At 38.3% G+C, this 26,999-nt stretch overlaps 1 protein-coding gene across 1 annotated transcript; it reads left to right on the top strand.

Annotated features, from left to right (window-relative positions):
- Positions 1 to 144: 144 nt before the first annotated feature.
- Positions 145 to 26,999, top strand: LOC143032758 (transcription and mRNA export factor ENY2-like). Its single transcript, XM_076197746.1, has 3 exons — positions 145 to 418; positions 21,660 to 21,747; positions 25,961 to 26,999. Exons 1-3 carry the CDS (start codon positions 290 to 292, stop codon positions 26,032 to 26,034), a joined length of 291 nt encoding a protein of 96 aa, XP_076053861.1. The 5' UTR covers positions 145 to 289; the 3' UTR covers positions 26,035 to 26,999.

Raw genomic sequence — 26,999 nt, 5'->3', positions numbered from 1 at the left:
ATGCGTATTAGAGCAGTGATGTATATTTTTCTATGTTTTATATAAATGTATATGTATATGCCTATCATTAGAAAAATAATAAGTTACACAGTATTTATATAAAACTTACTTTAGGAATAAATAAAACAAAAGCGTAACGTCAAAACAAAACTCATCTCCAAGTCAACGCGTCAACAAAGCATCGTTGCTAGTTACACCAGGAACTGTGTGGGAGCAGGGCTAAGCATATTTTTTGTTTTGTATTATACCTTCTGTTGCTAATAATCCTAGATAATCGATATAGTTCAAGATGGCTGACAGAGGAGCACAGTTCAAAACTTCTATCAACCAAAAATTGACGGAAACTGGGGAAAAGGAGCGATTAAAAGAAACCCTAAGGAAAAGATTGACAGACTGTGGTTGGCGTGATCAGCTTAAGGTAAGGTATTGTATTAATGATTTGTATAGCCTACCTGACTTATAAACAAGTTAAGCGGCTACTTAGGCCCTCGAGGCATAGTTAAGTGTAACAGTATTGCTGTAATATTTAGTTTTGATATGGAGGATTAGAAACTTGGTAAATTTAAAAATGCTTGCCAGTCTCAGAATGAGAATGCAATTATTATGTTCATCATTGGATAGCTCTCATCATTCTGAGTATTTTGAACCCCATAAAGAAATACCGCAAGTTAATAGCAACATCAGTAGCGATTTTTAAAAATTTAATGTTTTGTTCTGGCGCAGGCTGCTGTTTAGAGTTTGATTTGATTTTATTTTATTTGTATACAATCATACATACAATAAGTACAATACATATAAGACTCATATTATACATAGTAAATATAATTGTACATCCGAGGATGGCACAGAGAGTCAAAATACTTATTTCCACTGTGGTCCTCATAAAAAAACTAGGAAAAGATTGTCATAGTAAAAGCTAGGTTAGATAGATAGATAGATAGACTTTATTTGGCAATGAATCATGTACATGAAGTGCAAATAATGGCAAGAATACATAGATCGAGATAATAAATGTAAATTGCCGAGGATAACACAAAAAGTATGAACGCTTATTTCCATTGTGGTCCTCATCAGGTTATTAATCTACATTTAGTCACATGGACAAACATACATAGGGGGTTGAGGGGACCAGAGACACTCATGAGTAATACCAATCAGTACACATATGACACATAAACATTGTTATAGTTTTGCTAATATTACAGAAATGTTTGTACATATAGGAACATTGAGTAAAAAAATTAGAGCACCATCCAAAAGGAACATTGCATTAAGCAAAGGAACAACAAAGTAATGTTAAACTGTAACAAAACAGTATGAGTGAGTACTACATCGGAGTAGTACCATTAATAAATATACTGCATTTTTCTACATCTGTGTATGGGTGAGTACATTATCAGAGTAGGACCATTAATGATATACTACAATATTCTACATCTGTAACAACATGTAGTTATAGTGAGTCCTACACTGCAGCTAGGGTCACCTATTAATTAAATCTAACATTTAACCTGAATCTCAGGACGGAGTGGGCAATTTGTATGAGCACCAAGGAGTAGTACATTATAACCTGTAGCACCAGAGGTAGGGACCAGTACTTGAATGAGTAATACAACAAGGAGAATGAGGAAAAAGATCAGATCATAACTGTTCTCGGAACCTACCTGAGACATATACCATATCATGACTGGCAAAACAAAGGTGGAAACCAATTTGTAAACATCAAACATTGTTATGCTGAATTAAACTTCTGAAAAAGGTGGTAGGGGAGGTCAGAACAGTTATGAGTGAATGCAGATATGGTTGGTATTACTCATGGATTCAGGTATCCCTCACTAAGCTAGTAGTACACAGAATCAAGGCTGTTCTCTGTCCATAGTTGAGACATATAGTAACCCTTGACTTTTTTCTTGAAGGTAACCTTGCTATTTGTCTTCTTAATGGACACAGGTAGTGAGTTCCATAGTTGAGCACCTGTGAAGTGAAAACTATTTTTGGTGAAGGGACCTGCATGAGGTACAATAAGAGACTCTTGACTGTTCCGGGTTTGGTTTTCAGCCGATAACGTAAAATTACAGCTCACATATGAGGGAGCAGAATTATGAATGACATTGTAAACCTGGTTTAGTTTCAGCTGCTGGACGCAATATTTTACAGGTAACATTCCTACCTTGCTAAATTCTTCAATACCAATATGACTATGTTGAGGTAGGTTTAGTATGAATCTAATTATCTTATTCTGTGTAACCTGTAGCCGGGACTGGTTTTTTTTGCTCAGACTACTACACCAAGAGCTACAAGCGTAATCAAAGTGATGTTGTAACAAGGCTGAGACCAACAGCTTCTTTGTTTCCAGACCAAGATTTCTGGCTTTTCTGTACAAAAATTTGACTTTATGAGAACACTTGGAAACAATCTTATCTGTTATGGCATTCCCTGAGAGGGACTGATCTAAGAGTATTCCAAGATAGGTTACCTCTTGTTTTGATTCCAAGACATTAACCCCACATCTGACCTGTACATCGCTGCGTTTCCTGAGGTTGGGTTTGGATGCGAAGAGAATACTTTCCATTTTACCGAGGTGTAAGGACAGCCTATTATCTATGAGCCAGTCCTGGACCGATGACAGTTCGACACTCAGTTTCTCCTCTACTTCAACTGGGTCCCTACCTGAGACAATTAGAGCGGAGTCGTCTGCAAATAGTAGTGACTTACAGTTCACCGCACCTGGCATGTCGTTAATATATATCAGGAACAGTAGCGATCCTAGAATTGAACCTTGTGGTACACCACAAGTTATCTCTCTGTCATCTGAGCGGGTTAGGTTATAAGAAGTGTAAATTAGGTTATAAAAAGTGTAAATTAAACATATAAACTATTTTCCTCAGACAGAACAGTGTCTAAAAGATAACATTTAACTGATTTTTTAAAACTACTTTTAGAAACAATTGATTGAATGTTGATCGGTAAAGAGTTCCAAGCAATAGAGTAGTGCATTCGTTTCCAACCTAACTTGGTAATTATAAAGATATTTCCCAGATAAAAGAAAGGGATCTGTCTCTTCACTTTCTATTCGTTGCTTGAAGCATCAAGTCGGAGGTACTTTGTGAGGCTGATGATACGGGTCAGCCCATGGGGGATAGTGCCGTGTTGCCTGGGTGATAAAAGCATGGACGAGTGTTACCTCTTTGTGGGCATTGATGAATAATCTGGCCCTATACTGAATGGGGGATTTGCCTTGTATCCCAGGCAAAGCGCACCTTCATCCACTCCTTAAATATGTCTCAATATGTCTCATTGATTTGTGGGTGTGTTGCTCTACCACAGTCCCTTCCAATATATATATATATATATACATATATATATATATTATATATATATATATACATACATACATACACACACACTTCAATGAACGGACGGCTTAGAAGACGTTCTGAAGAAAATTGAAGTTTTGTGGATCCCAACGCAAAGAGAAGTGCCTATTGTATTTACAGGGTGGGGGGGGAAATTGCTCGTGGGGTAGTAGGAAAGTAGGGAAAGAGGAGAAGGGGAGGGATTGCTGAGGGAAATGGAAGGAAATGAGGAAGGAGTAGACTTGGCCCAGGCAGACAGGCGAAAGGTAAACAAAAGGCCCCCCGATCAGCTGAGCGACGATGAAATGTCTAATAAAAATGTAAAGATTAGAAGTATAGAGAAGAGCAATATAGTAGAAAGTGATGAGAATATTTTCCAGGGATTTAAAGGGGGGGAGACACAACCCCCCCCCCCCCCCCCCCCCCCCCCCCCCCCCCCCCCCCCCCCCCCCCCCCCCCCCCCCCCCCCCCCCCCCCCCCCCCCCCCCCCCCCCCCCCCCCCCCCCCCCCCCCCCCCCCCCCCGCGACTGACAAGACTAGAAGAGAAGGTCGATAAGATGATCGAGGACTTGGAACGTAGGTTCAGTCATGTTAACAACATTCTACAAAGTTGAAAAATTGGAAGAACTAGAGAAGGCGAACAAAAACTTAACTGATGAAATAGAAAACCTGAAAAGACAGTTAAAAGAAGTAAAGGTGGAGAATGAGGAATTGAAGAGGAATAGTAAAGAAAACAGAGAGGGATGGAAGTCGATAAAAGAAAACAGTAAAGTTGCATTTACTGATATAATTAAACAGCAAATGAGAGAACAAACTGAAGACTCAGTTATTAAAGTGATGAGACAGAAGGAGAATATAGTAAGAGACTTAGCTGACAAAAAGAAATGTATAATTATATTAGGAATGGAAGAGAAACATAACCCAGATAGAACCTCAAGAACCAATGAGGAAAATGAAAAGACCAGACCAATTAAGATTAAATTCAGGTCACAAACGACGGCAGAGAATATCTTATCCAAAACAGGGAAACTAGCAACAAGTGAACAATATAAAAAGGTATGGATAAAAAGGGAAATGAATAAAGAGGAAAGAGAGGAAGAAAAGCTGAAAAGACTTGAAGCTAAGAAAAAAAACGAGAGCAGAACGGAGTCAGAGAAAGAGAGATTCTATTGGAGAGTAGTGAATATGAAACTAAGGCAGTTCGACATACAAGAGAAAAACAAAAGGGAAACAGAGAACACAATGGAAGTGACAGAAAACTAAGAGTGTCTTACACAAATATAGATGGATTAATAACAGGATTGAATGAGCTGAATGATTATTTGAAAGAAAAAGAACCGGACATAATGGGAATTGTAGAAACAAAATTAAAAGGCCCACTACCACTCAACAGTGTAGGACATGATGCATATAATTATTGGATTAAAAACAGAGAGAAAAAGCAAGGGGGTGGAGTTATGTTCCTGACTAAAAAGGATATAAACGTGAAGGGTGTCATATATGGAAAGAATACAGTAGAGATGATTATGATAGAAGTGGAAGACAGAGATAAGAAGAGCAGAAAATTTGTGATAAATTATGTGCCTCCGAAAACAGCCTCATGGGAGGAGAGTGAACATAAAAGTATGTTAGAGGACACAAAGATAACATTAAATAAAATAATGGAAGATGGAGGAAGAATAGTTATAATGGGCAACTTTAATTGCAAAGAAATCTGCTGGGAAGAAATGACAGTAAAGGGTGGAGACGGCTCATGGGGAAATGCTCTACTTGAGATGATTACTGACCATACAATGACACAATGGATACAGGAAAACACCAGGTATAGAAATGAAGAAGAACCATTGAGACTAGACTTAATAATTACATCTGAACCTAGAATAGTGGACAAGATTGAATATAAAACACCAATAAGTAAAAGTGACCACATATTGATTGAACTGGAACTTAAAGGTCAGATATCAACAGATATACCATTCACCAAAAATAATCGAAAAAGTACTTTTTAAAAGCATACAAATAAAGTTTTTACCTATTACAGAAGAATTTATTCAGAAAATTCACTTTTAATTGCGCCTCGCATACCACTTTTCCGAAGTCTAGATATTCAGAATAACAATATTGTTTGTTTGGCAACTGTGACGTTACGAACGCGGAATTTCCCATTATGGAAGTCTTGATATCTGACCCAGTGCTGTCGCTATTCTACACTGAGCAATTCTACACGTTTTCTATTTAACAATAGTTAGAGAAAACTAGACTTTAACGAGTAACTTTGGTAAAAAAATATATTTATATCCAATTTCCTTTGAAATAGAAAATAACACTTGGTTAATTAATTTTTAAAGTTTTAATGACAATACGAAATAAAATTTACAATTTATTTATAGAACTATCTGCAAACTGCCAAATGAGCTTCCTTGGGTTTGAATTTTATACACCCCCCTTCTGCCTTCACTGCTTCAGACATCTTAATAAGAGCAGTGAGAGAAGGTATCTGTAGGGAATTTCGTATTTTTGTTTTAGTGTTCCCTACAACCGAAAATAACCTTTCGGCGTCAGCATTCGACGTGGGTAGTGCTAGGACCTGTAAAGCAAACAGTGCCAAATTATAAAATTTCTTCTGGCCTGTATGATCTTCATAATCCAGAAGTCTTAAATAAAATTCTTCCGCATTAAGGTGCTTGCATTCTTCTGGAAGATTTGCAAAATCCAGTTTACGCCATTCTTCATCTAAATTATTTACATTTCCTGTAAAAAGTCTAGGGATAGCTATTGTGAAGTCTACAAGCGTATTCATTTTGTCTCTTGTTTTTTTCCAGGACTTTCTTTGGTGATAGATAAGAAGCCATTCTCCACAATTCATTGTCAATTGGAAACCTTTTTTTTATTTGGACTGCCATTGTGATGAGGAAGTCGCGACACCTTAATTTTACGTCTGTTGTTAATGATGGATGCTTGGTTATACACGGATCTTGAAATATTTGGTGCATTTCTTGGCCCAAGTAAATTTGGTTTATTGGTAGAAATATAGTATTATCTGTTGGATCAATGTCAATTAAGTTGATTTTATGGAAAAATTCTGCTTTGCAGTAAGATCTTAAAATTGTACCGAGCAGTTCTGTTATAGATTCTTGCAGTAAGTGAATAGTTGGTTCAACACTTTGGAACAACAAATTTACTTTTAAAAATTGAGGCAGAATATAATTTAGAAAAGTAAAATAGCACTTTACCGATGGATCTCTCATGTGCTCTAAGATACTTTGTACTGAATGTAATCTTAGTTCACTTTCTTTTTCTATAAAATATAGTTTTAAGGCTTGCCACTGCTCTAAGATTCTAGCCACAGCTTGATATAGAGACAACCATCGTGTTTGGCATGGATGTAGGATTTTATGTGGCTTCACATTGCAAAATTCTTGAAACTCTTTTAGTTCATACCTTCTTTTTGCACTATGGGAGAAGAAGGAATATATATTTCTGACGAGATCTTCACATTTACGGGGCAGAACTTTAGCAGCTTCTGATGCTGCAAGGTGAATGGAGTGGCAGATGCACCGAAATATTGTGATCCCTTTTAAATTTTCCCTGAGGCGGCTTGTTAAGGAATTATTTTCTCCCATGATGTTTGATGCCCCGTCTGCTGCAAACCCTATAAAATTGGACCTTGGGATATTGCAATTGTCGAGAGATTCCATTAATATGTCATACAAGTTTTGTCCAGTTGATCCGACAGAACTGCTGCTATATAGGTTGAATAATGTATAGAAGGATGTGTTTATTTTGCGGTTGGTCAAGTCAAAGAATCTAACAAGAACAGCACATGTTTTAGTACAACTGAGGTCCGTTGTTTCGTCTATTATGACCGAGAACTTGTACATGCGAAGCTTCTTTAGTAGATCTTCATTCATCACATTTGCCATCGCTTTCATGATCTCGGTACATTTGGTCTTGTGCATGTTGATTCCCTGGGCTATTGCAGAATCCGGAAACATTATTTTCATTAAGTCCACTAGATGATCCACGAGAGAAAAGGGGAGATTATGCTCTGCGATGAAAGCCATCAGCAGAGCAACAGCAACCGCAACACCAGCACCAACCTAAAATTAATTTGATTTGTTATTTTGGATATATAGTTATGTATATTGTGAAGCGGCCCTGCTGTGGATGTGCCGTGTCTCGTCACGCTGCATCGGACCCATGTGGTGGGCGGGATACGGGTGTGGCCCTTTGTCCGCAGCAACAAGCTCAGATGAGAGGAGGGATGTGGATGTGTGTGTAGGGGGGAGGGAGGATGGGAAATGTCTCTGTTTTAGCTACCTCCCATGGATGGGGGATGAAGCCAAGGTATGTAGATAGATAGAATTATATATATATATATATATGTATATATATATGTATATATTTATATATATATATTTATATATATATATGTATATATATAATCTTTATCATACATAGATTCAACAATTAACAAATAATGAAATGTGGAATAATCCATAAACCCACCGAAGAATATCCAAGAGAAGGTGAAGGTTCTACATCGGGTAGAGGATCCTGGAATTTCTTTGCATTGTTGATGTGCATTTTCGTCTTCTTGTGCTTTGTTAAGGCGGTCAGATGAGCTCCGAACTCCCTCTTGCAGAAGTTGCAGCTGGCTCTCTCAGGGTCTTCTTTCACAGAAGACAGCCATGGCTGGAACGTCGGGTCAGCCATCCAGACATCCCGAAATTTTCTCTTGGGAGCCATATCAATCTAAAAAAAGAGTAATAATGAAAATTAACCATAATATCCACAAAATATAAGGATAAAAAATATGAAACAAAGATATTCTTAATGTATCAAAGTTAGAGTTGTCAGTGAAAAAGGAAGAACTTACTTGGTCAGTGGACGAGGATGTTGTGACATTCGTGGTGAAGTGTGGTGACGAAGAAAACAAAACCGCGCCAAAAAAATGAAACGTCCTCTATGTCGCCTAACATAAAATGTAATATTTTTTATTGAACAAGACAAGCCTACTAGATAAAAGACACACAACATATATCTATATATATTAGATTCGGTCCGCTACGATCTAATGCGCATTTCAATAAACTCAAATATTTTCAAATTATCATTACACATATACATATTTCTGTGTAAAATGTATTTAATAGTCTAAGGAAAATTTTGTTTTTAATAAATGTTCATGAAATTCACTAAAAAGTGAATAATAACAAGATTCTACATTTATTCTACATATTCCACGGATCGTCGACATTGCGTCATCAGTAGCTTTTGTTTTCTACAATAGCAGACGAATTCTACAAATCGACAGCACTGATCTGACCTTTATAGGTCAGATATCAAGACTTCCATAACTTTTTGTATTTACAGTTTAATGTACATAAAAAAACATACTGACAGTATTCTATATAGTTCCACCATCTACATCTTATCAAATTTGGCAAAAAACAGTTTAGTCTTCATTTCATTGCGTCGTCTCTTATTCGAAACATTCCGCCCGTGCGCTTCGGGAAAGGTTCGGGGAATTCCGCGTTCGTGACGTCACAGTTGCCAAACAAACAATATTGTTATTCTGAATATCTAGACTTCGGAAAAGTGGTATGCGAGGCGCAATTAAAAGTGAATTTTCTGAATAAATTCTTCTGTAATAGGTAAAAACTTTATTTGTATGCTTTTAAAAAGTACTTTTTCGAGCAATACAATGATTTTTAGCGAATGGTATATCTGTTGATATCTGACCTTTGATGAAGAAAAATATATGAAAAGAAATGAGCAATATAGAAAAGGAAGAATGATGTATGAAAAAACAAACTTTGATAAAATAAGAGAATTCTTTCAACAAGAAAACTGGGAAGAAATATACAAAGAAGAAACAACAGTGGAAGAGAAATGGAATATTTTGACAAAAATTTACAAAAAAGGAGTGGAAAAGTATGTCCCAAGACAAAAACAAGAAAAAGAATATGTAAAATGCTGGTACAATAAAAGTTGTAGGGAGTTAAAAGACAAAAGAGACAAAGCCTGGACCAGATGGAAAAAAGACAGAAGACCTGAAAAATGGAAAATATATACCGGTTATAGAAATGAATATGTACAAACATGCAGAGAGGAAAAGAGAAAATATGAAAAAGATGTCATAGAAAAGTGTAAAGATCAACCAAAACTATTCTACAGATTTGTAAACAATAAACTGAAAAACAAACAAGACTTGGAGAAATTAAGACAAGAGGGAGTTGAATACACTGAGGAAATAGAAATGGCGGAAATTATGAACAAACATTTTAAATCAGTGTTTACAAGGGAGAACATACAACCTGAAGAGATTGAATGGAAAGAGAAAGTCCCCCCTATGGAAGAAATAGAAGTAACAAAGAATGAAATATTGACACACTTGAGTAATCTTGATGTCAGAAAATCGCATGGACCAGATGATATAGCAAACTGGATTTTGAAAGAATGCAGGAATGAACTGGCAGACAAAATACATAGCATACTAAACAGTTCCTTGAAAGAAGGAAAAGTTCCAGAAGATTGGAAAAAAGCAAATATAGTACCTATATATAAAGGAGGAAATAAAGAAGAACCTACAAACTATAGACCAGTCTCTCTAACAAGTACAATAGCAAAAATTTGTGAAAGAATTATCAAAAGTAGATGGGTAAAATATTTAGAAAAAAAACAGTGTTAAATCCAAGGCAATTTGGATTCAGACAAGGACGATCATGCGTCACCAATTTAATATGTTTCTATTCAAGGCTAATAGATATAATACAAGAAAGAGATGGATGGGCGGACTGTGCATTTCTAGACCTAAAGAAAGCTTTTGACAAAGTTCCACATAAGAAGTTGCTTAAGAAATTAGAAACTGAAGGAGGAATACAGGGCAAACTACTAAATTGGATGGAAGACTTTTTGCAAGAAAGAAAAATGAGAGTAGTGATAAGAAACCAGCACTCAAAATGGGATGAAGTAATAAGCGAGGTTCCGCAGGGAACAGTTCTGGCCCCAATAATGTTTGCTATATATATTAATGATATGGATAAAGGAATAGAAAGCTATATGAGCTTCTTTGCAGATGATGCAAAACTACTGAAAAGAGTGAAAACTGAAGAAGATTGTGAATCACTACAGAGAGATCTAAATATAGTACAGGAATGGAGTAGGAAGTGGGAGATGGAGTTCAATACAAAAAAGTGTAGTATAATGGAATTTGGAAAAAGCAAAAACAGAATAACAGGAGCATATAAATTGGGAGAAGAAGGAATAAAAAGAGTAGAAAATGAGAAGGACCTGGGAGTCATTGTTATGAATATGTCACCTGAGAAACATATAAATAAGATTTTTGGAGAAACTTATAATCTAATAAGAACAATCAAAGTTGCATTTACATACCTGGATGAAGAAATGGTGAAGAAAATCCTAATCACCCTGATAAGACCAAGATTGAAATATGCAGCAACGATATGGTCACCAAGTACAAAAAAATGTATAAAAAAACTTGAAAGAATACAAAGAGCAATTACAAAACTGGCACCAACACTCTCAAAACTATCATATGAAGAGAGACTAGAAAAACTTGAACTACAGACACTAGAGCAAAGAAGAGAGAGAGGAGATTTGATAGCTATTTACAGAATCATGAAAGGCATAGAAATTACTGACAGAGAGAATCTGATAAAATGGGATGACAGAGATACAAGAGGACACGGAAAGAAAATAAAAAAAGACAGCTATAGAAGAGACTTGAAAAAGAACAGCTTTCCTCACAGAGTAATAAACAGTTGGAACAAGTTAGATGAGAAAGTGGTGTGTGCAAAAACAATACATGAATTTAAAAATAGTTTAGATAAAATGAGATATGAAGACGGGACCCCACGAGCATAGCTCCCCTGCCCGTAAAATACAACTAGGTAAATACACAGAATAAAAAAAAATCACTACTGACATTACTATTGATTTGCAGCATGTTGGTACGAGTCAAATTCTCATGTGCAGCATTAGCTGCCATACATATGATTCATCACACTACTCACATAATGAAATATAAAGTCACTGATGTATTTCTCATTCTCTTTTACTATGAGTAATGATAAACACAGAAAACATGATCAAACCAGTTCACAGAATCTAGTGGTAACTCATGTACAACTACAAAAAAAATATATAATCAAGATGCCGACACTGGCATCCTAATGTACATATTGCACCTCATGATGCCTACATAGGCGTTCTCGTACCAAAGTGGTTAAGGGGTTCAAAATACCTGTGATTCACCTTGGTCTTTGGATCACATGTTGGACTCGTGATCGATAGCTATTTCCCTCCTGGAAGAGAGCTCAGAGCTCATATGACCGATCTATGGGTAATGCTATGACCTTACGTGCACACACACCCCCAACTCCCCGCCCACGAGAGTTGGAGTAACGACTCGAAGTACAGCGATACTGAAATAATTTCAGCCCTGGGCAGGATTTGAACCAGGTGCCATCAGCACCCCCATGCTGACAGTCTGAGACTCTACCAACCGCGCCACCGAGTCGTGTGTGTCTTCACCAGTATGTTGCTACTTTGGAAAAAATATTTATATTTGTCATTGGACCATCTTACATGGTATCTTATCTAGTGGCTCCTCCCAGGCAAAGGAGAGGTAAGCTCAGAATTAGCATAGATATTCCAGTTAGACGTGGAAGAAAAAGATGAAGAGCATAATGGAATTTGGAAAAAGTGAAAATAGAGTATCGGTACAGTATAAAATTGGAAACAAAGAAGTCAAAAAAGTCAATTAAGAAAGGGACCTAGGGGTAATTATCTCAAGCAACTTGACACCTGATGAACATGTTAATAAGTTATTCGGAGAGACTTATAACATATTGAGATCAATTAAAGTGGCCTTTGACTACATAGATGAGGAGATGGTTAAAAAAAAATAGTCGTTACACTGATAAGACCTAAACGAGAATATGCTGCAACACTATAGGCACCTAGCACAAAGAAGAACATAAGAAAATTAGAAAGAATCCAAAAAGCAGTGACAAAAATGGCACCAACACTGTCAAATCTGACATACAAACAAAGATTGGAGAAATTACATCAGTCAACACTGCAACAGAAAAGAGAAAGAGGTGATTTGTTGACCATTTTCAGAATTATGAAAGGGATGGAAATTCTTGATAGAGACGACTTATTAAAGTGGGACAGAAGAGAAACAAGAGGACACGAAATGAAACTAAAGGAAGAGACCTGAAAAAAATAGCTTCCCACACAGAGTGATAAAAGTCTGGAACAAACTGAACAGAGAAACAGTGAATGCCAAAATTATACATGATTTTAAGAATAAACTGGATATGGAAAGATACGAAAATTGGTCACTACGAGCATAGCTCTCGTCCAGTAAAATACAACTAGGTAAATACATAGCTGTGACTGAATCTGTTTGCAATTTAGGGACTGTTGGGGCAAGTTATAGTCACTTCTGGGAATCGGAGAGGAGTGCAGGATTCAAACTCACAAATAATTAAATGCATATTTCCATAGGGTTGCCAAGTGAATTTAATTTTTCTCTAAATCTATACATACATGCAAGTGCACATGCATACACAGAGCTCTGAGCTCTCATTTGGGAGGGTAATAGCAGTCAGTCTTGAGTCCAACATGTGATCCATGACTGTGTTGTATCACACACATGTGCAATGTGGAATTGATTATGATAAAATTTGAAAACAGTGACATGAAAAGTAGAAAATTTGTAGTAGTATATGTGCCCCCAAAAACATTCTTGGGCAGAGAGTGACCACTCTAAAATGCTAGAAGTCACAAAGCATCCATGAAATGAATTGCTAAAAAAAAAAGGAGGAAACATAATAATCATAGATGACTTTAACTCTAGAGAAATATGCTGGGCAGAGAAGACAGTGAGAGGTGGAGAGGACCTATGGGGAAATATACCACTGGATATGACCATTGAATATACAATGATTCAGTAGGTAAAGGAGAATACCAGATGTAGAAACTGAAGAACCATTGAAATTCGACTTAATATTTACAACAGAGCCTGAAATGGAATACAAAACACCAGTTGGGAAGAGTGACCACATATTAATTGAGTTTGAACTAAAAGGGAAAATTTATTTGGGAAGAAATGAGAAACCGAAAAAGTAGACTAATGTAAAACAAAATGGGTTTTGAGAAACTCAGAAAAATCTTTCAAAAAGTGAATTGGGAAAATTTCTTTAAGAAACAAAAAAGAAAAATTGAATATATTTAAAGAAGCAGGAAAGGATGTACATTAATTGTTGGTATAACAAAAAATGTAGTGAGGCAAAAGATAAAAGAGACAAAGCTTGGAAAAAATGGAGAAAGGAAAAAAACAGGTAAGTGGCAAATATATATCAAACTGAGAAAGGAATACTAGAATACGCAGGGATAAAAAAAGAAAACTATGAAAAAGACGTAATAGATAAATGTAAGGATCAACCTAGATTGTTCTACACGTATGTGAATGGTAAATTGAAAAATAAACAAGAAATAGTAAAACTGCATGAAGGAAATAAGGAAGATAGATGTAGAAATGGCGGAGGTGATGAACAAGCATTTTGAGTCTATTCACAATAGAAAATGCACATAATTGGGAAGAAGAAAAGATAGAAAGATCCCCCCAATGAAAGAAATCAATGTAACAAAAAAATGAAAAAATAAATAAAATAAAGGACCAAATGATAAACCTTTATGTCAGATGTAATAGCAAATTGGATACTAAAAGAATGTATAGATGAGCTAGAGGACAAAATATATAAAATAATAGATTGTTCACTCAAGGAAGGAAAGGTACTACAAGATTGGAAAAATGCAAATATTGTACTAATATATAAAGGAGGAGATAAGGAAGACCCAGCAAACTATAGGCTGGTGTTTCTTACAAGCACAATAGCTAAAATATGCGGAAAAGTTATCAAAAGTAGATGGATTAATCAGAAGAAAATAAGATACTGAATCCAAAATAATTTGGCTTTAGACAAGGAAGATCTTGTGCCATCAACTTGATTTCTTTTTATTCAAGGCTAATAGACATAATACAAGAAAGGAACGGATGGATGGATTGTGCTTTTCTAGATTTACAAAAGGCATTTGATAAGGTACCACACAAAAAATTAATAAGGAAACTGAAAACAGGTGTACAGGGAAAATTAATGAAAAGTATAGAAGATTTCTTGAACGGAAGAAAAATGAGGGTGGTAGTTAGAGACAACAACATAACCTGGGAAGAAGTGATAAGTGGAGTCCCACAAGGTTCAGTATTAACTCTGATAATGTTTGCCATATGGATGAAGGTGCTGAATGTTATATGAACTTCTTTGCAGATGATGGAATACTTTTAAAGAAAATAAGTACAGAGAAAGACTGAATTACAGTACTTCAGAGAGATTTGGAAATGGAGCCAAAAGTGGGAAGTGAACTTCAACATCAAGAAATGCAGTATAATGGAGTTTGGTAAAAGTAAGAATAGAATATCAGGGCAATATTGGGTTGATACAAAAGAAGTAAAATGTTAGTTTGGAAAAGGACCTAGGAGTAATTATTAGCAAAGACATGTCATTGTGCCATTGGACAAGCATATAAACAAAATAGTTGGAGAAACCTACAATTTACTAAGAACAATAGAGGTGGCCTTTTGCTACATGAATGAAGAAATGGTAAAGAAAATATTAGTCATGCTGATAAGACCAAGATTGGAGTACACTGTAAAACTATGGACACCTAACACAAAAAAGAATATAAAGAAATTAGAAAAAAATCCAAAGAGCAACTACAAAAATGGCACCAGCACTTTCAAAATTGACTGACAAACAAAGATTGTCCAAACTGGAACTAACAACCCTGGAACAAAGAAGAGAAAGAGAAGATCTATTAACCATCTACAGAATTATGAAAGGGATGGAAGTCCTTGATAGAGATGATTTATTACATACATACATACATATACCAAGGCTTTTTCCCCCTTCCAAGGGAGGTAGCCAAAAAGGGAAAGGCATAAAAACACTCCCACCCATTTCATCCCTAAATACACTCCACACCCCTCCCACCCTTCCTCTCATCTGAGCACCTCCTGGATGACGGGTCATCCCTGCACCCTGCCCACCGCCCTGGGTCAGAAGCAGTGTCGCAGGACACAGTACATCCACAGCAAGGCCACTTCATTTAATCGGCGACCCCCCCTCTCCGTCCCCCTTTGCATATAAGGAGAGGACGGGGAGAAATCCCTTCGGGCTGCGTCAAAATTTACTCACACATACTACCCCACCCCCCACCCCCCCGCCCATTCCTCCTCATGCAGTCACAACATCATCCATATACAACCATTCTCCACTCACCTCTGTCTTCCGTCCTCTCCCTTCCTTCCTCAACAGACATTCCCCTCTTCCCCAAAGCCCCCTTCACCCCATCCATCCACCTCATCCTAGGACGTCCCCTCATGTTCACTCCCTCCACATCTGCCTTCCATACCTCTTTTACTAGTCTTTCTTCACTCATTCTTTCCATGTGTCCAAACCATCCTAATATTCTTTCATCAACCCTCTCTCCCAAATCCTTTTTCACCCCTGTTCTCCTCCTCACCTCCTCATTTCTCACTCTATCTAGCCTAGTAACCCCCACCATACTTCTCAGACACCTCATCTCAAACACATTCAAACTCCTTCTCTCTTCTTCTCTTATGTTCCACGTTTCTGCCCCATACAGTGCTGTTGGCACAATCACTCCTTCATACAGTCTCCTCTTCGCATCCATTCCCAAATGTCTATTTCTCATTACACTCTTTAAACCACCAAGGCATTTACTCGCTTCTCTCAATCTACATTCTACCTCCACCTTCACTCCACCTTTACCTGCTACACTTGCACCCAAGTATCTAAAACTATCCACTTCCTCCAGTCGCTCTCCCTTAATGTTCACTTCCAGTCTACTGCCACTTTCACCCCTTGTACATCTCATCACCTTACTTTTACCCACATTTATCTTTAGCTTTCTTCTATCACATACTCTCCCAAACTCTGCCTCCAGCTTCCTCAATCCCTCCTCTGACCCTGCCACAAGCGCAGTGTCATCCGCAAACAACAGCTGGCTCACCTCCCACTTTTCTCCATTCTCTTTAACCATCTCCAATCCCTGACTCACTACCCTAGCATTCACCTCTCGCACCACCCCATCCACGTACAAGTTGAACAGCCAGGGCGACATAACGCATCCTTGACGAAGTCCCACCTTTACTTCAAACCACCCACTCTCTCCATTTCCAATCCTAACACATGCTCCACTACTCACATAAAAACTCTTGACAGCTCCCAAAAGCTTTCCTCCTATCCCATAAATCTGCATAACCTCCCACAGTGCCTTTCTGTCTACCCTATCACAAGCCCTTTCCAGATCCACAAAAGCCCAAAAAACATCCCTCCCCCTTCCCACAGCTTTCCCACATATCTGTCCCACCACAAAGATCCGATCTACACAACCTCTACCCGTCCCAAATCCACACTGCTCCTCACCAATTACTCCTTCTGTTCCTCTCCTAATCCTCTCAATTAAGATTCTCCCATAAGCCTTCCCTACTACACTCAACAGGCTAATCCCTCTGAAATTACTACATTCACACTTGTCCCCTTTTCCCTTGTAAAGAGGAACTATACAGGCACTACTCCAGTCCTCCAGTACTCTACCCTCTCTCCAGCAAACATTAAATAATCTCACCAACCAGTCCACCATCACTGAACCTCCCTTTTTCAGACATTCTGCATGACATCCATCCAGACCAGGTGCCTTACCTGCTTTCATCATCTTTACAACTGCCTTCACCTCATCCTTCCTTATTTCTCCTCCATTCTCCTCACTCATCACTCTCATTTTCTTCGTATTTCCCACTGCAGCTATCTTTCCTTCCCTATCCTCCTTCACATTCAGCAACTCCCTAAAATATTCTGCCCATCTTCCCCTCACTGCCATCTCTTCCATTATCAACTCTCCATCTGTACCTTTTACCTTTTCTTCCCTACTTGATTCGCCTCCTCTTCCTCTCTTAATTTATTTCCAAAACATCTTTTTATTACTTTCAAAATTTTCTGTCATACTCTTACCCCATTTCACATCTGCTCTCCTCTTTGCCTCCTTTACCTTTTGCTTTACTTCTCTTTTCTTTTCTTTGTACGTCTCATATGACTCCCCTGTCCTCTTTTGTAACCAATCTGTGAATGCTCGCTTCTTCTCTTCTACAACCTTCTTTGTTTCCTCATCCCACCATTCACTACCCTTTCTTCTATTTCCCCCTGTCCTTCTTGTTCCACACACCATCCTTGCACACTTTAAGACTCCCTCCTTGAACCATCCCCATTCCTCCTCCACACCCATCTCTGCTCTATCCTTTACTCCCTCCCACTCCTCCTTCAGCTTCTTTTCGTACTCCTTCTCCTTTTCCTTTTCATTCAAGGAGTTCACTCTAAGAACCTCCCTACCTTTTGTCCCTTTCCTCCTTCTCCATCTATCCTCCACTCTCAACTTACCTTCCACCAAAAAATGATCTGATATTCCCCCACCCTCTCCCCTTAGCACATGTACATCCTTAACTCTTCCTATCATAATCCTATTTACCACTACATAATCCATAAGCGCTCTATCTACCACCCTTCCCTCCACCACCCTCTCCCATGTGTACTTATGCTTGACTTTCTTCCGAAACACTGTATTTGCTATCATCAACTCTCTTTCTAGACACATTTCCACCATCAACTCTCCACTACGATTCTTTCCTGGAACTCCACACTTCCCAACCACTCCATCGATTGGACCATTTCCCACTCTAGCATTAAGATCTCCCAGTACTATTACATTGACATTTCTTCCTAAACCCTCTATGCACTCATTTATATCTATCCAAAAGGCCTCCCTTTCTTCCATGCTCTTCTCACTGCCCGGCCCATATGCACTTACAAAGACCCACATCTCCTTTCCCAGTTTCACCTTCATCCACATTATCCTTGAGGAAACCTCCTTCCACTCCACTATCCCTTTACCTATCTCCTCACTTACTAGAATAGCCACCCCTTCCCTCCCTCGCCCTCTCTTCACTCCTGATAACCTCCCACATACACTCACCCTTCCCTTTCAACTTAGTTTCACTCAAAGCCAACACATCCAACTTTCTTCTCACAAACATACTACCTATCTCTTCCCTTTTACTCTCATCTGTACCACATCCACGCACATTAAAAGACCCAAACCTTAGGGTGCTGGCCCGAGGCCCGCCAGCACCCCTTATGCCTTTTCTTTTTGATTTAGGAAATTGCCCCTTGGGGCTACAGGGAGAAGGATGCCTAGTCCCTCTCCCCGTCCCTTTCTTCTCGCCTCTTACGATCCAAGTGGGAAAACTTGGTGGCAGTATTCTTTTCCCCCACCACAAGTGGGATAAAAGAGGACAACCATATATAGAATTATGAAAGGGATGGAAGTCCTTGATAGAGATGATTTATTAAAGTGGGATAAAAGAGGACATGAAAGAAAAGAAACTTAAAAAGGATTGTTATAGAAGAGATCTGAAAAATAATAGCTTCCCACACAGAGTGGTGGATATATGGAACAAATTGAATGAGGAAACGGTGAGTGCAAAAACTATACAAGAATTTAAGAACAAACTTGATGCTGAAAGATACAAAAATGGGTCACTACGAGCATAGCTCTCTTTCCGTAAAATACATCTAGGGAAATAAGTACACACACACACACACACTACTTGGGTGAGGAAATGATTAAAAAAAAATATTAGTTACGCTGATAAGACCAAAACTGGAGTATGCAGCAACACTATGGACACCCAGTACTAAAAAGAATATAAAGAAATTAGAAAGAATACAAAGAGCAATGACAAAATTGGCACCAACTCTCTCCAAATTTACATACAAACAAAGATTGTCCAAATTGGAATTACCAACTCTGGAACAAAGAAGAGAAAGAGATCATGAAAGGAATGGAAATCCTAGATATGAATGATTTATTAAAATAGGACAATGGAAAAACAAGAGGACATGAAAAGAAACTAAAAAAAGATAACCAGAAGAGATATGAAAAAAAAAATAGCTTCCCACATAGATTACTGGATACCTGGAATAATTTAGATAAAGAAAAAGTGTATGCAAACACTATTCAAGATATAAAGAAAAAACTTGATGCTGAAAGATACAAAGACGGGTCACCACGAGCATAGCTCCCTTCCTGTATAATACAACTAGGTAAATACACACACACAAATATAGATATGGTAATTGGAAATCAAGGATATTAATGAAGTTGGAACTGTACATGAATTTGAGGCTAGATATGATAATTTGGAGAAGAAGACAGGACTCAGTGAGCCATGCTCCTTTCCTGTATACTACAGCAAGGTAAATACAGACAGCCTAGCTTTAGATCTGAAAGGGCATGTGCGTCAAACCTTTTGTGTTGTACTTGAGAGTGACTGATGTGTTGCAAGAGAGTGCCGGGTGGGCTGTGTGCACCTTGATCTAGAGTAGGTTTTGGATAAAGTACCTTAGTCACCTTATGTGGACATAAGAGGTGATGAGAGACTTTTCACAGGTCATGAGACCAAATGGAAGAGGTCAAATATAAAGTATGAAGGAATACAGTTTCCCATAAGGATACATAAATGGTTGGAATAGGAGAGAAAGTGATGTAGTTCAAACTGGGAAAATACATGAATATAGTTCTAAGTATGGTAACTGGAGAATAAGGATATATAATCCAAGCTGGAACTATACATGAATTTAAAGCTACATGTGATCATTGGAGAGTAAAAGACAAGACCCCATAGGTGTTATAATGTATGCTACACTTCTCTATTCCACAAACTTTTGTATCTCATCTGTAACATACAGTGGCAGAATTCTTTTTTCACAGGGGAATCAGGAAAAGGTCATAAGAAGTGGTAGAGGACAGTTTCATAGGAACATCATAAAGGGGGATAGTATTAGTACATATCATTCTGTAAGGATACACCAACATAGTACCTAAAATACCAGTGCAAGGTATGAATATCTAAGTCTAAATAAAAATATTCTAAAAAAAAACGCTGTGGAAGTCGGGGACAGGTGGTGTTATGGTGACACTTTGTCCTAAAAATATTCTTGAAAAAGCGTTTGGGTAAGTCGGGGTCAGGTGGTATTATTCTTCTTCTTCTTCTTCACCTTCTTCTTCTTCTTCCTCCTCGCGTTCTTCTTCGCATTCTACTTTACGTTCTTCTTCACATTCTACTTTGCGTTCTTCTTCGTGTTGGGGTTCCGCCCCGAGGCCGAGGCTGAAGGGGAAAACGAGGGAGTAGAGCGCAGAAAGCTGTGGCCATAGGCTGCTGTTTGTGCAGCCAAGCATCCAGCGAAGCCAGGGAGGGCGAAGCCTGCAGTTTGTTAGTACAACAAAAAAATAACCAAATTAGTTGAATTGTACCGTATTCTGGCACATACATATACCAAAGGCTTTTTCCCCTGTACAAAGGAAGTAGCCAAAAAACAAAGGCATGAAATCCACTCCCATCCACCCACTTCCCTCCCTCTTATCTTGGCTCCTCCTGGATGAGGGATCATCCCTGCATTTCACCTGAAGGGAGGACACAATCACTATTTGTCTGAACAGTCATTGAGGCACCTATCACAGCAGAAGATACATGGTGACCGACTAGCACATAGCCAATGTCTGCTGCATGAAAAGTAACATTTATGGAATAGAAAATATATATGTATTTATAGTTCAAATAATACTATATGTGAATTGAAAAAATAATTTATTTAGCTGATTTGATATTGTGAACTGTATTTTCAATCACAAAATTTATTTCTGAGCATTTTGCACTTTTACACCTGGAGTGGCTAGCATTGTCTCGAGTCCTGTCTCAAGCTCTTACCATACTCTCAAATCAAGTTGGAAATAAAAAATTCATCAGATCTGAATTGCAACTGCTCGCTTGATTCTCATGCAGGTGTGACAGAAACAATCCAGCCCTCACACAACAAAAACTATATTTTCTGAAAAAAAATGTTTGGGAGGACTTGAGGACCATGTTTAGCAGATGTAGGGCTATAGGTTTCTTGTCAAAAGAAACTCAAGGTAACAACTGCTTGAGTGGGTAAAGGTAAAGTCATCATACTTCCAAATAGAATTTTTACAACCTATCACTTAACTGTTGAACCCAGATTTATTGCAGCTTCTTCAAATTTTCGTTATATTCTAAATTTCCTTTAATATAATTCTGAATGTTTCTAATTTCAGGAGCACACAAAAGAAATTGTGAGAAAACAAGGCCTTCATAATGTGACTGTCAATGAACTTGTAACTGAGATAACACCAAGAGGACGAGGTTAGTGACTGTCAGTATTGAATGTGTATGTTTTATATATGTGTTGTATACACATTACACACACACACACACACATGTATAGATATCTCTTCCCAGATATGGTAATTTTGAACTAATCAGATTGGGTTATACGGTATGTTAAGTTGCGTGTGTTTTAACCGTCATGGGGAGAAGGGAAAGGTCTAATTAAAAGTTAGTTAACTTGTATGACTGTATAAAACACACCATGGTCATTTTGAAACCAGCATGTTTTGGAAGAATCTCTCTCTCTCTCTTTCTCTTTCAATCTGTCATATTTCAACATGTAGATATAGAATAACATCACACTACTATTGGGAGGAAAAGGATTTTGCTGTGTTCACAAGCATGTTGTAAATGGAATTAAATGGGATGGAGAGAAGGAACTAGAGGTTTTCCATATTGTATTTTCTGCCTGCAGTCATATTCTTAAAAAAAAAAATCCTAACAAATAATATGCCAAGCACACTGAAACTTATGGCATGTTTATGTTTCAACAATTGCCTCCTAAAACCCATCTCCAAAATATGGAAAAAAATAAGAATCCAGTAAAACACTTATTTCTGATATCATCTCTCATGACAATTGGAACATAGGTCTCTCATATTATTCCATCAGACAGGATTCTGAACTAGCTGTAGCACCACAGATATCTTAATGGAAATGGACAGTAATCTGTATTGCATTTGCCAATGAACAACATGTCTGATTTTTTCTTTTTCTTCCTATTAATTTGAGCAGTGCACACCTTCATATCCTAATTCTTAACTCATAGAACATTGCAAATAGGCATATGAACAATCCTACCCTCACCACATATCTGACAAAGAGTTCCCCAAGGAAGCATCTTGAACATTCATCTTTTCTCATGAACATAACTGCTCGCCTGTATGGTGATGACTTAGCCCTGTTCTGTGTTGAAACCCACCCTACTCATACCATCCACCTGTTCCAAAATGTCATAACCCAAATTAACCAGTGGGCAGAAGACCATGGATATTATTTCTTTACCTCATGATAAGTCACCATGCGTTTCTGTTGTTGTTGTCATTCCTTAGACTGTCTGGCTGAGTGGTCTCTTCTTCCAGAGGAATGCCATGGCTGGGACAGGGTTTTCAAACAAATCTTTTATAGAGTGTATATTGTGTTGTTGGCATGCATGTTTGTGTCCACTGCAATCTTTCATAATGTGTTGTTTAGTATGGCGTGAAGTGTTACATGCTGGACAGTTATCTGTGATGCAATCATCCAGCCTCTTCTGGTAACTTGGAAGGGCTGGATGGTAACTGTATTTCTGTAGATAAGGTTTCTGTAATGATATGCCATCAGTACAACTAGGAAATACTACCCTCTCATTGGTAGAACAAACCCAATTACTGAACCCAATTCCTGAAACTGCTATATCACTCAAGATGGGTAGCAGATAGACACTCGTTGTGGGACTTATACCAGGCTCTCATGCAGAAGAAATTTGTCAATGATTGTCAAGCCATTTATGCATTCCTTTGGCCTACACCTCAGCACAGGTGCCTTTTGCAGTACTTTACTAAAAAGGACATCCCTGGGTATCCACCACACCTTAATATCACTAAAATATCTCTATCAAAGGGAACCACCATATGAGTATAGAACCTCAGTATGACATTTTGCTTTTTAGAACTTTATCAAGTGTATAGTCACAGGAGGGTGCAGGTGGGGGTGGGGAGGAAGGTCATTGGAGCCTAGGAACAGTTAAGAAGGATGGAGGAAATAAGGCGAGGGATCATTTGTCTGCAGTTGCTGGACAAATGTACCAAAGAGGAAATAAAGTGATGAGGGTGACTAGGGATCATTTTCCAAGATTTTGTTTATCATTGGAAGCAAAGAAATTAAATGGGATGAAATGTTAAACATGCCTCTATTTTGTTAGGTCATGTTAGGTCCCTAGATGATGGCTGATTCCAAACATTTTCTCCAGATTTTTTCAAGCTCATGGGTCTTTTTTTTCTTCTTCTTCTCTCTCCAGTCCGTTTGGTGGTTGCTACTGTTCCAGTGTGTAATATGAGCATTGGTCGTGCCATTGTGTCAGATATTATACCGATGTTCTTAAATCCGGGTTTTCAGGTTGCATGCTGTTTCCTCAATGTAGAACTTGTTATACCTTGAGCACAGAATCCTGTAGACACGGGCTTTGTTATTAGGTTTCCATTGGAAAATAACCCTAAAACAGTATGAACAGAGTAGACCTGGCCACAGAATCAAATTTCCCTATACACAATCACCACACAGAACACATCATTCTGCAGTGCCCCATACTAGCGATCAGTTGACAACAACAAAGCATTTCTTCCCTGGGAACCTTGGGTCTCCTGCAAAAGGGACTTGGGGCAATAGATTGATTGATTGATGTGGTAGAGGTATTTTAGTGGTGTCAATCAAAGCATTCTGGATATTGGGGGGGGGGATTGCATGTGTGTCCATTTTATGTTTACAAGCATTTTAGTGGAGTGTTGAAAAAGGTCCCCATGCTGAGGTGTAGGCCAGGGGAGCAAGTGTACTAGCATTCTGAAGGTCGTGGGTGTAACAAAGGAGTAGGTTTGACATCTGTAGTTAAGTTTCCTCTGTAAGAGAACCTGGTATAAATTCCACAGTGGTTGTCTGTCTGCTCCCATCTTGTGTGGAATAGTAGTTTTAGATCACAGACTTGGAGCCAGGATGTTGTTAGTTATAAGAGCATAAGAATGAAGGACACTACAAGAGACCATAAGGCCTACACTAGACAGTTCCATGTTCATTACCCATCCATAAAGTTATCTAACTTCAGCAACAGATGGTTTCAGTACTTGCTACATGGTTACAAAGTCTATTCCATTTGTTGACCACTATTGTTAAACCAGTTCTTGCCTATTTCCTTCTTCAATCTAAATTTGTCCAATTTAACCCCTTCCATACGGTGCCGCACACGTAGGCGTCATGGGGAGCGAGTGTATTCGCGAGGCTGCCATATCGGCGTCTTGATTATATATATTGTAGTCGCCCCTCCATAATGACATTCTTTCTAATTCTTTTGTAATCGCATTTTCTATGGTTATCAGAATTCACGGGTGAAGAGAGAACGATCAATATAAGCGGTGACTATATTTTATGATGCGAGTATTATTACGACACGTCGTACGGCTGGCATTGGCTGCTGCCACCGAGATCTAAGTCCATGACGCCTACGTGTGCGGCACCGTATGGAAGGGGTTAAATCATTTACTGTGAGTCCTACCCTGTTGTCTTGATATGGTGACCTTGTCTGAACTACCCTTGTTAAAGCCCTTGACCCATTTAAACACCTTTGTTAGATCACCCTGCACTCTACATCTTTCCAGATCGTGTAAATTAAGGTGCATAAGCCTGCCTTCATAAGGTCAATTTCTGACCCCATGTAACAGAGAGCAAAACTGTACCGCGTCAGTGATGGATCTAACCAACACCAGATAGAGTTTGATAACTACGTCTGCACTTTTATTTGTAATCGTCCTAGCAATGAATCCAAATGGTCTGTTAGCTCTATTCCTGATGCTAATGCACTGTTTCAAGGATTTAAGATCAGAACTCACTAGCACTCTCAAGGGTCTCTTGCGTTCAGTTTTCCCTAAAAAGGTGATATCGGAGGAGAGGAGTTTAGGCAAGTCTGTTGTCGAAAAGTAGGCTCGGAATTCAGTTCTCTTCTAACACTGGGAGAGTAATTGTTCCTAGTTGTATTGATGATTATTTTTACAGTGATCTCCTTTACAGAAGTGACTGATTTTGAAGTGGAGAAACTAAATCTATGGTCATCTATCCATGGGTTGACAACGAGACTATTAGCTAAATTATGAATATCCCAAACTAAAGTGACATGAAATATAAGCTTGACAACCTTGACCTGGTCAAATGGACATTGTATAGAGATTGCCCCTCATCCATAAGGATCTAAGATGAAAGAGGAGAACAAATGGGTGTTAGATGGGTTAAGAGTGGGTGCATACCTTGGCTGGCTATCTCACTTAAAACAGGAAAGGGTCTTTTAGCATACAGTATGTACTTATGCATGTATTAATTACTATTATTATTATTATTAATATTATTATCATTTAAAATGGGGAAAGGGCCTCTTTGCATTAATATCATCATCATTATCATCTCATTATCACCACAACCACATTCTAATATGTTCTTTCTTTTACAGATCTTGTTCCAGACATAGTGAAACGTGAACTTCTAGCAGAAATAAAGAAAATTTTAGCAAGTCAAGCACAATGAGGACCGTATCTCCAAGACTGGCTCATTGCTCAGTCTAGACAACTATGAATTAAACAAGAAAATCCCCATTGATACTTACATAACCTCCAGCCCACACATCATTGATCTGAGAGTAAGAATCAACAAGATTTATTTAGTTTAATGTCACAAACTCCCACTCTCGGAGAAGGTGATGTCACCTCACAACTTGTACAAACTAAAGTATGAAGAATGATAACAGGATGCAGCAAAACTCCTAACAGTACACCTGCACACACAAACCATAATCCTCTCCATGGAATATGACATGAAAGTGGGAGTTACAGTTTCAGGCAAGCGCCCTGAACCCCACTCACCCATCTCATTACATCACAAGCGCAATCGACTGAAAACAGGAGAAAGCAACTATACCTACAGAATACTACTGAAATATATACAACTTGTGCCACACATTACATTCATACAAAAACATACGATTAGATCATAAAACAAGCTCTTTAAGACTGACCACCAAACACCCAGTTCTATAAAAAATCCCCCACCCCCCTACAGACATCAGCCTCATAGAAAAATCTCTCCCAGCCGAAGCAAGAACCACAGAGGCACACTTGAATTCAGGTCACCATCCAGCTTTAAGTAACAGCACAGAATAGGTCTGGCTACAGAAACAAACTGCCCTAAATGTATCCATCACTCGGAGGACACTGAGCACGTCATTCTACACTGCCCCACCCTAACTACACCAATAACAAAACAAAATTATTTCTGTGGGTGACTTATGTGTCAGTCTAATGGCTGCTGCCTATTGCCTTGGAGTAATGGATCTTCTGCAGGAAAGACTTGGGGGCAAGATTGATTGATTGATGCCTTTCATATTATGTAACTGAAAGGAAACTTGATACAACTTTTTCACAATTTTTTATGTATGTATTGAAAAATTACCAGTGTACTTCTTTTTGATCACAACATATAATGTCTTGAGAGTC

Source organism: Oratosquilla oratoria, chromosome 14 (genome assembly GCF_046742065.1).
Source record: "Oratosquilla oratoria isolate Oo_2021 chromosome 14, ASM4674206v1, whole genome shotgun sequence".
Classification (NCBI taxonomy): Eukaryota; Metazoa; Arthropoda; class Malacostraca; order Stomatopoda; family Squillidae; genus Oratosquilla; species Oratosquilla oratoria.
This window is presented reverse-complemented; position numbering and strand designations above follow the sequence as displayed.

Excerpts from the sequence above, each read along its gene's own strand:
- LOC143032758 (XM_076197746.1), top strand. The coding sequence starts at position 290 with ATGGCTGACAGAGGAGCACAGTTCAAAACTTCTATCAACCAAAAATTG. Across the intron at positions 419-21,659 it reads GTTGGCGTGATCAGCTTAAG|GAGCACACAAAAGAAATTGT; the intron begins GTAAGGTATTGT and ends TTCTAATTTCAG. Across the intron at positions 21,748-25,960 it reads GATAACACCAAGAGGACGAG|ATCTTGTTCCAGACATAGTG; the intron begins GTTAGTGACTGT and ends TTTCTTTTACAG.